At 40.0% G+C, this 8,578-nt stretch overlaps 1 gene segment (V, D, J or C); it reads right to left on the bottom strand.

Moving 5' to 3' along the window:
- Nucleotides 1-5,825: 5,825 nt before the first annotated feature.
- LOC141570370 (T cell receptor alpha variable 2-like) lies at nucleotides 5,826-6,969 on the bottom strand. The segment is given in 2 exon segments: nucleotides 5,826-6,672; nucleotides 6,831-6,969. Coding segments are annotated over 2 exon segments (360 nt in total).
- Between the last annotated feature and the right edge of the window lie 1,609 nt (nucleotides 6,970-8,578).

The following is an 8,578-nucleotide window of genomic DNA, read 5'->3' as shown; positions in this document are numbered from 1 at the left end:
GTATCTGGGTATACATGGCTATTATTATACTGTAAATGTACTATTTTAACTCTGTGGGGCAAGAGCACATTTTCTAGTACATGGTATTCCTCCTATTGGCTCTCCATTTGGAAAAAATAAACACACATAAGTACTTGTGTAAATATTTATTTCTTTAGGACATATATTTTTAAACCAAAATAGAGCTGCTAACTTTTTGTAGAATCGTCCCCTAGCCACCATTAACTGGCCAAATGTGGAAGTCACGCAGAGCTAATCCTACCAGCTGACTCGCACAGCCACCAGTTAGTCCGGGGATAAGCACCTGACTCAGAGGAATCAACCAGAACCCTTCCCAGAATATTCTAAACTGGAGAGAGAGAAAGAGAGGAAGAGAGACATCAAGTCAGTCTCTCTCATGGGTGTACGTAAGATGTGAGCTTAGGAGCTACAAGCAAGCTACATGTTTAAATCCTCCCTTGATTTAAATTCTCCTTACATTATTTTCTCTCTCTCTCTCTCTCTCTCTCTCTCTCTCTCTCTCTCTCTCTCCCTCTCTCCCTGTCTCTCTCTCTCTTTCCCCCTCTCCCTCTCTCTCTCCCTACCTCTCTCCTCACCTTCCTTCTCAGCATAGTTACCTCTACACCCTTGTCTCACAATGCATTTTGTGTAATTCACTATCTTAGCACATACCAACTGATCTGAGTTACTAGTTTATTCCTACCAACGACAATTTTTTTTTACATTGACTGATTTGGAAATTGAGGCTACATAACCGCTGAAATCAGTCTCAAGCCTCAAGGAGCCTACAGGCTGGCAGAGAAGTGGAGTGGTGAGACCACGCACCCCAGAGGCAGACAGCGTGTATTTCAATTTGCTGTTTTACCAGTTTTGTGACTTGAGTGAGATACTTAAACACCCAGTGCCTTTGTTCCTTCATCAGTAAAGTGAAGCTCCTGGTAATAGTTGTGAGAATCAAATGGGTCATAAATGGGTGGATTCACACCTGGTACATGAGGATCAAGGATAACATTTTTCACCTCTTTATAACCAGTACCAAGCATGTAAGGATTCAAGAAATATTTCTCGAATGAACAAATCCTGTGGCTTTACATTGTAATTGAGTTACAATGAGTGACAGAAGCTGGGACCACACCACCCTCTTGTGGAGGGACACAAAGTCTTCAGGAAAATGGTTCTTACTGTACCTGGGGGTTTGTGTTCAGCTCTCCCTGCAGCCCCACCACTGTGTCTCTCCCAGCACAGAAGTACACAGCAGAGTCACTCCCAAGGGCAGAACGTTTCTCCAAGTGGAAAGACATTTGGCTCCGATTAAATTCAGCCACAAACCCAAAGCTGCCTTTGACCAGGTTGTCCCCCAGGATGTGTTTCAGAAGGACCTGGAGACCTTTGTTGGGATACTGGACATACCAAAACATGTAAGAGGTCCAAGAAAACGAATAGATGCATTTCACAGTCAGTGGATCCCCTTCGGTGACAGTGACCTGATCATCTGGCTGACTCACCGACTCTGCTCTCAGTCCACCTGTAAAGTAATCCACACTGCATCAGTAGAAGAGCCAAGAAGAATGTCAGTGGATAATGCAATTGGTAAATGGGAAGGGAATATTACTCACTCAGTGTGAAGAGAATTGCAAGTGTGGAGATGCATGCAGAGGCCATGGCTTAAGCTCAGCTGGCTGGAGGCACCTTTTCAGCTCACCTCAGCTGGACATGTGGCCCCACCCAGACACTGGCTCTCGATCAGGGCCCAGCAACCCTGTGTCAGCGCAGTGTTTTTAGAAATGACCCTTCCTCAGGCACCTGCTGCTTCCTGGCACCTGTGCCTTCTCTCTCTTGAGCAAGCTCTTGGTTCAGGCTCCTCAGACCTCTGTGGGGAGCAAGACTGTCCCACACCTTGTCCAGGAGGAATCCTCACACTGCAGCACCCCCTAGAGCCCACCCGCAGAACTGACTGGCTGACTACTGTCAGGTAACCGACTCAGGTCCTGTGCATCCAGGTCTTACCACAGGATCAGACTATGGACGTTTATGCTGTGCACGGGGAATTGAGGGGGAATTGGATATTCTAGAAGACACAAGAGTTTGTGAATCAAAGTGGAAAAATGAATGCTCAGTGGGTCAAGCTTTAAATGGTTTATGCTCTTAAGATACAAAGATAGAAAGAGGGAAATAAAAAATAGTTAATAGGATGAGGAAATAAATAGAAAGAAAAAGAAAAAGTGTAGCTTTGGATGAAGAGGAAAAGAAAAGAAAAAAGAAAGATAAGAAAAGGTGAAATAGGAGAAAAGAGTGAGGCAAGAGAAGAGAAATGATAAGGAAGAATGAGAACCGTGTTATTCTCTTTAGAAAGAATTCAGACATGCCTTTTTGATCAAACCTTTTTGACCAAATGATAGCTAACTTTTTCTCTAGATTAGATCTATTCAGGCTACTCTCCACAATGATCTTTAAATTCATATAAAAAGAATTTGAACCTTCTCTTGAAACATTTTTAAGGAGAGAAAAAGGAAGGGATGGTTTTATGAACATTTCCTTGCACATCTGTCCTTTTGTAGTGGATTATAATGCAAAAACAAAAACAAAACAAAAAACTCTATGCAGGAGTTGCAAGATACAGTTTTCCACATGGAGAGGCTACTTAAGATAGAGTTCAATAAAGTGCGTAAGGGGCAAAACCTGATGTTTAAGCTCAAGTTATTCTGATGATGATAGAGGGCTCATTTTAAGGAGAGAACAGGTTAAAGTTATGTTTTTTAAGATTGTTATTGAAAATATGGTTAGCATACAATATTATATTAGTTTCACGTGTACACATTAGTTATTCAAAAATTATATACATAAAGAAGTGATCACCATAACTCCAGCAACCATCTGACACCATATGACACTATCACAATATTATTGACTATATTCCCTACATTGTACATTACATCTCCATGAGTTATTTGCTCTATACTTGGAAATTTGGACCACTGACAGCTCTTCACCTTTCCTTCCCTTTTTAAATTTTTCAGTAACAGTTAACATTCAATATTATTTCATATTAATTTCAGGTGTACCAGGCTAAAGTTTTATATAAAAAATGCCATAAGACTCACCCAGTAAATATTCAATAGATTTGATTTAAGGAAAGACACTGTTCATTCATTTCCCTTATTTTTCCTTAAATAATATTCAAACATAACATATATTTTGCAAAAAGGATAGAAAATCTCTTTGCTTGGAATCAAAAAAGAAGTGGAAAGCAGCTCTTTCTGAAAGCTCTGCTAAACATCTCTTACGTTAATCATTGAAACCTTGGACCTATCATAATTGTCTTTCATTGAAATATATAAATTACCTTTAAACAATAACCTTCACGTCCCAAAGAGGCCTGTGGTCATTGGGAACATGTAATAAATTTCTTCTCTCCACCTAGAGCCTAAGATGAGTGTTAGTGTTGTTTCTTTGAGGGTCCTGGCAATCACCTCAGGGGGACGATTGGAAAAAAGTTTAATGGAAGGAATATTTTCAGATGTGTGAGCAGAATCCAGGGAAACACCAGGAGAGTGTGAAGCACCCTGGGGCTAGCAACAGCCAGAAGGCTTCAGCAGTCCTGGGCCTGAAGAGACAGAGGAGGAAGAATTTACCCAGCCTGGGGACCTGTAACTCAGGGAGAAGACCCAGACAGGACCTGTGGATTTCCATACAGCAAAGGAAGGAACTTAAGGAGAAATATCCTGACCACGCTCTCCTGCCGATGCCTCCAAACAACGAGAAGCGAGAGGACCAGGAAGCCCACTCAATGCAGAGCATAGAAGTCAGCCTGCTGGGCACAGAGCAGGGTGGAGAATAGACCTGGAGACGACACAGAACATGAAAACCCTGACACTGGGGTTCATAGCAGCCTGACCACTCAGGCAAACATGTATGTGTGTCCTAAATACATGTATGGGCACATCAATACTGCATTTTGATCAATGTGGAAAGACAAATAAAACAATATAGACTTTAGTAGTGCCTTATTTAAATTTTCCAGATAATTGTCCAGTCTCTACTTCTATTCCCCAGAAAAACAGTACAGACTACACACAAATTATGCCTAGAAGTGCAAGTGGATCAAATATTGTCAGTCTCCAACCATTTAATAATTAATCCAAGAGTCATAAATGAACCAACTCTTTAGGAGGTTTATATCTTTACTTCTGTGTTAGAAATATGTCTGATTGTTTAGTGGTTCCCCTCAAAGGTGCTATGGGAGGAAATGACCATATTTATTAATCACGTGTGCTCCATGTTGCAAGGAGGAATGTTTTATGATATGCTTAGAACTTCTGGGCATTCACTTGCAATGAAAAGACTGATATAGAATCCTTAACGCTCTCAGTCTTGAAAGGTAGAAAACCTTAGTCTTCACATTAGTTTCCAGTTAAGGAAATGCTCCTTAATTGCTACATAGATAGGAAAGGATTCAGGGACCTTCACACAATATCCTGCACACCCCAAGGATTTCTGGGGTCTTGATTGAGCTTTCAAAATTGAACAACATAACATCAATAGCTATTCTGCTTCTGTGCTTTTATTCACAACATTAATGAGGAATTATTCATCAATTGAGTTCTGTGAGTATAATGTTAAGTCATTTACATTCCTTGTCACACTTATTCTTCTTAATATTTCACATTTTAAATGTAAGGACAGTGGAGTTTAAGAAATTTAAGTAATTTACTCAAGTCACCCCTAAAGAAATAGAACAAAGGTTTTTGGGGGTTTTTTTGGTTTTGTTTTTTTTTGTTGGTTTGTTTTTAATTAAAGTTTTTAGGGGTGACAATTGTTAGTAAAGTTACATAGATTTCGGGTGTACAACAAAGGTTTTAACTCATACTTTTCTGAAATCAAAGGCATTCTTCCCACTAAATTACACTCAGAATATCAACTTTCATCATTGCTTTTAGAAAACCTTTCAGTATTGGAAAGTACCCCTATTGCCATAATAAAATTGTTTAATATATACTTCAATGGGCCAAGCAGAACTTTACAGGTCATCTTGTCACTCGAGTATATAGGAAATGCTGACCCCACAAGTATGCGCCACTTAACTAAAACAGCCCCTAGATAATTCCTTCAAAACCCTGATAACACGCGATGATCATCCACCTTCTCTAGCGCCTCCCGCTCATTTCCATGGCCTTACAGATTTATGTGCACATACTCTGGGGAAACTTCACGTTTTTCCTTATCAATTCACCAATTTACTCCCGATCCGGACCACATTCTGACTGTTCTGCCCAAATCTCCAATTTCTATAGACAGAACCTTCAAGTTCACAGTAAATACACATGAACTGTTTCCCCAAACCATTGTAAGCTAGGTGTAGTGATGTCTAGTTGGAGATCTGTCTTATGCAAGACGTGTGAGTTAATGGGCAACGTTTCCCAAATGCTGCAGGTGGGTCTCTGCCATCCTCCAGGGTTCCTGCCTCCAAAAGGTACCTCTCTTCATTCCTTATTTGATGACCATTGAGACATGCACATCGCAACACAAGGGCACCAAAGGGCCCTCAATCTGAGACTCCAGGTATTTCTCCCAGAGTGCCTACTGCCTTTCTCAAGAAACTATTTATAAACATCAGAACTCTGTAATGTTACTGATTTCCCAGAAGACAACAGGAATGACTCATAACAAGAAAGCCCTTCTGAACATCAGACTCTGAAAATAGATTGTATTTATTTTAGATGCAGGAAAGAAAAATCAACACAAAATAAAAGTGTTGGAGCAACGAGAAATATCAGTGCTTTTTCTGTGAACTTTAACAAAGAATAAAATCCAACTAAAAAACATTTTTTTCATACAAATTATGGAATTCTCAACAAAAGGGGGAAAATCCATGATTTGACCTTTTGCTCTTCTAACTCTGAATAAAAGGGATCATAAATCAATGGCCCTCTTATCTCAGTGAACTGTAGAGAATTTTTCAGTTTCTCAGGGTGTAATACTTTCACTCACACACACTGAGTTTTCTCATCGTTTCCTTGTAGTTTACTACGAGTTCAAGCTACATCTCAGGTGTGTTGTTACGTTCTAGGAATTATATTTCTAGAGAAATATAAGCCAATGGGAACTGTTCAAAGTACACATTAGAGACGGGAATCTACACAAACATATAGATTCCAGGGACTTGAGAGTGAGGGGAATTTTACTCTCCTGTGGATTTTCTTCTCCTTGTCACCGAAGAACTGAGAGCTTCATGATATAGAGTCTGGACTCAAAATTCTTCTGATACTAGAGACAAGTGGGAAGTTGGAGAACACTAAATTAGAAAGGAGAAGCAGTTGCTATTCCTCTCTAGGTCACCTCCTCAAAGGCTGTGATCTCCCTGTTTCTGTTCAGCTCCTCATGGGTTCTGTGCCTCTGTGTCCCGCAGAGCACAGTAGTAAGTGGCAGCATCTGCCACCTGCACCTGGAGGATGAGCAGTGAAGAGGAGAATCGCTCATATGTCATGTGGTAGCGGCCCTGCTGAGATGGCCTTGAGCCCTTTACAAGGAGTCTTGGTGCAAGTCCTGGGAAGTGAAGGTACCAGAAGAAGTCATAAGCAGTGGATATGGAGTGATTGCAGGAGATTTCCACCACAGCTCCCTCTGAAGATACCACGGAGGAAGGCTGAAATACTTGGTCCTTGTTCTCTGCAACTGCAGGAAACAAACAAAGGTCTGAATTTCATGCTGCTATTTTCTTGCTGGTGACCTTTTAGGTACAGTGATTATTAATTAATCTGGCTTTTTTTAAATTAGCCCAAACTTTAAGATAATGGCATATGCTTTTCTAATACCAGAAAGAGCCTACTTACCCTTCCAGAGGGAGCTGAGGAGAAGCCCCAACCACACCGCTTCCAGAGTGCTCTGCAAAGCCATAGCCACACCTCAGCTGGCCTCAGGCCTCAGCTGTAAGTGTGATGCTCACCAGGAAGCTCACGTAAGGCCCGTTTTGCTTCTTTTTTTTTCCTTTTGTCAATGACATCATCAGCCAGAATCTGCAGACTATAGAAGAGTGACTGCAGCTGTGAGGCTGCTTAACAGTGGCTTCAACTGTCCTTTGTTCTGAGAAGGTTTTCTTACAAGGAAGGAATGTAGCCTTTCAGAGGTCACTGCACTTGTGAAAATTTAATCACTGGAGAAGCTTGTTTCCTTCCCTAACATTGTCAGAAGAAGTCATGTAATTGATGGGAGACTGCTACATTATTCATATTAAAGTGATATATTCACACAAAAATATGCTGAATTTATCACATGTGATCATAATGAAATACTAACGTGAAAAATAATGATCATGAAATTTTAGTAACTTCTCTAGAAGAGAGAAAGGGTGTTTTTTTAAGGTACCAAAGTTGCTATATAAATATATTCATTAAAATTTGACCCTTTACTATATCAAACTTAAAAGCTTCTGCACAGCAAAAGAAACCATCAACAAAATAAAGAGACAACCAACTGAATGGGAGAAGATTTTTGCAAACAGTGCCTCCGATAAGGGGCTAATATATAAGGAACTCATGCAACTCAACAACAAAAAAACAAACAACACAATTGAAAAATGGGCAGAGGACCTCAAGAGATATTTCTCCAAAGAGAAATACAAATGGCAAATAGACATATGAAAAAATGCTCAACATCACTAATAATCAGAAATGCAAATAAAAACCACCATGAGATGTCACCTCACCCCAGTTAGAATGGCTATCATCAACAAGACAAATAGTAACAAGTGTTGGAGAGGCTGTGGAGAAAAAGGAACCCTCATACACTGTTGGTGGGAATGCAGACTGGTGCAGCCGTTATGGAAGGCAGTGTGGAGGTTCCTCAAACAATTACGAATAGAATTACCATATGACCCAGCAATCCCTCTCCTGGGTATTTACCCCAAAAATCTGAAAACATTTATACATAAAGACACGTGTGCACCGATGTTCATTGCAGCTTTATTTACGGTGGCCAACACATGGAAACAACCAAAATGTCCTTCGATAAATGAATGGATAAAGAAGTTGTGGTATATATACACAATGGAATACTGTTCGGCGGTAAGAAAAAATGAAATAGGACCATTTGTGACAACATGGATGGATCTTGAGAGTATAATGCTAAGCAAAATAAGTCACACAGAAAAAGCAGAGAACCATAAGATTTCATTGATATGTGGTATATAAAACAAAAACAACAGAAGAACAAGACAAGCAAATGAGAAACAAAAACACATAGACACAGAAAATAGTTTAGTGGTTACCAAAGGGTAAGGGAGAGGTAGCAGATGAGGGTAAAGGGGATCAAATATATGGTGATGAAAGGAGAACTGACTCTGGGTGGGGAACACACAATGTGATTTATAGATGATTTGATACAGAATTGTACACCTGAAATCTATGTAACTTTCCTAACAATTGTTACCCCAATAAACTTTAATTTAAAAAAAATTGATCCTTTGCATCCAAGGTTGTCTCTAGACAAGTAGAAAAAGAAAATCTTTATAGTTTTCTGTATCCAAAAGAAGTTGGGTCAAGGAAGACCCAAAAGCTGCATTTGGAGATGATCTCTTTTGGAT

This window comes from Rhinolophus sinicus, linkage group LG03 (genome assembly GCF_036562045.2).
Source record: "Rhinolophus sinicus isolate RSC01 linkage group LG03, ASM3656204v1, whole genome shotgun sequence".
In the NCBI taxonomy this organism is placed as follows: domain Eukaryota; kingdom Metazoa; phylum Chordata; class Mammalia; order Chiroptera; family Rhinolophidae; genus Rhinolophus; species Rhinolophus sinicus.
Note: the sequence above shows the minus strand (reverse complement) of the source record. Positions and strands in the feature narration are given on the sequence as shown.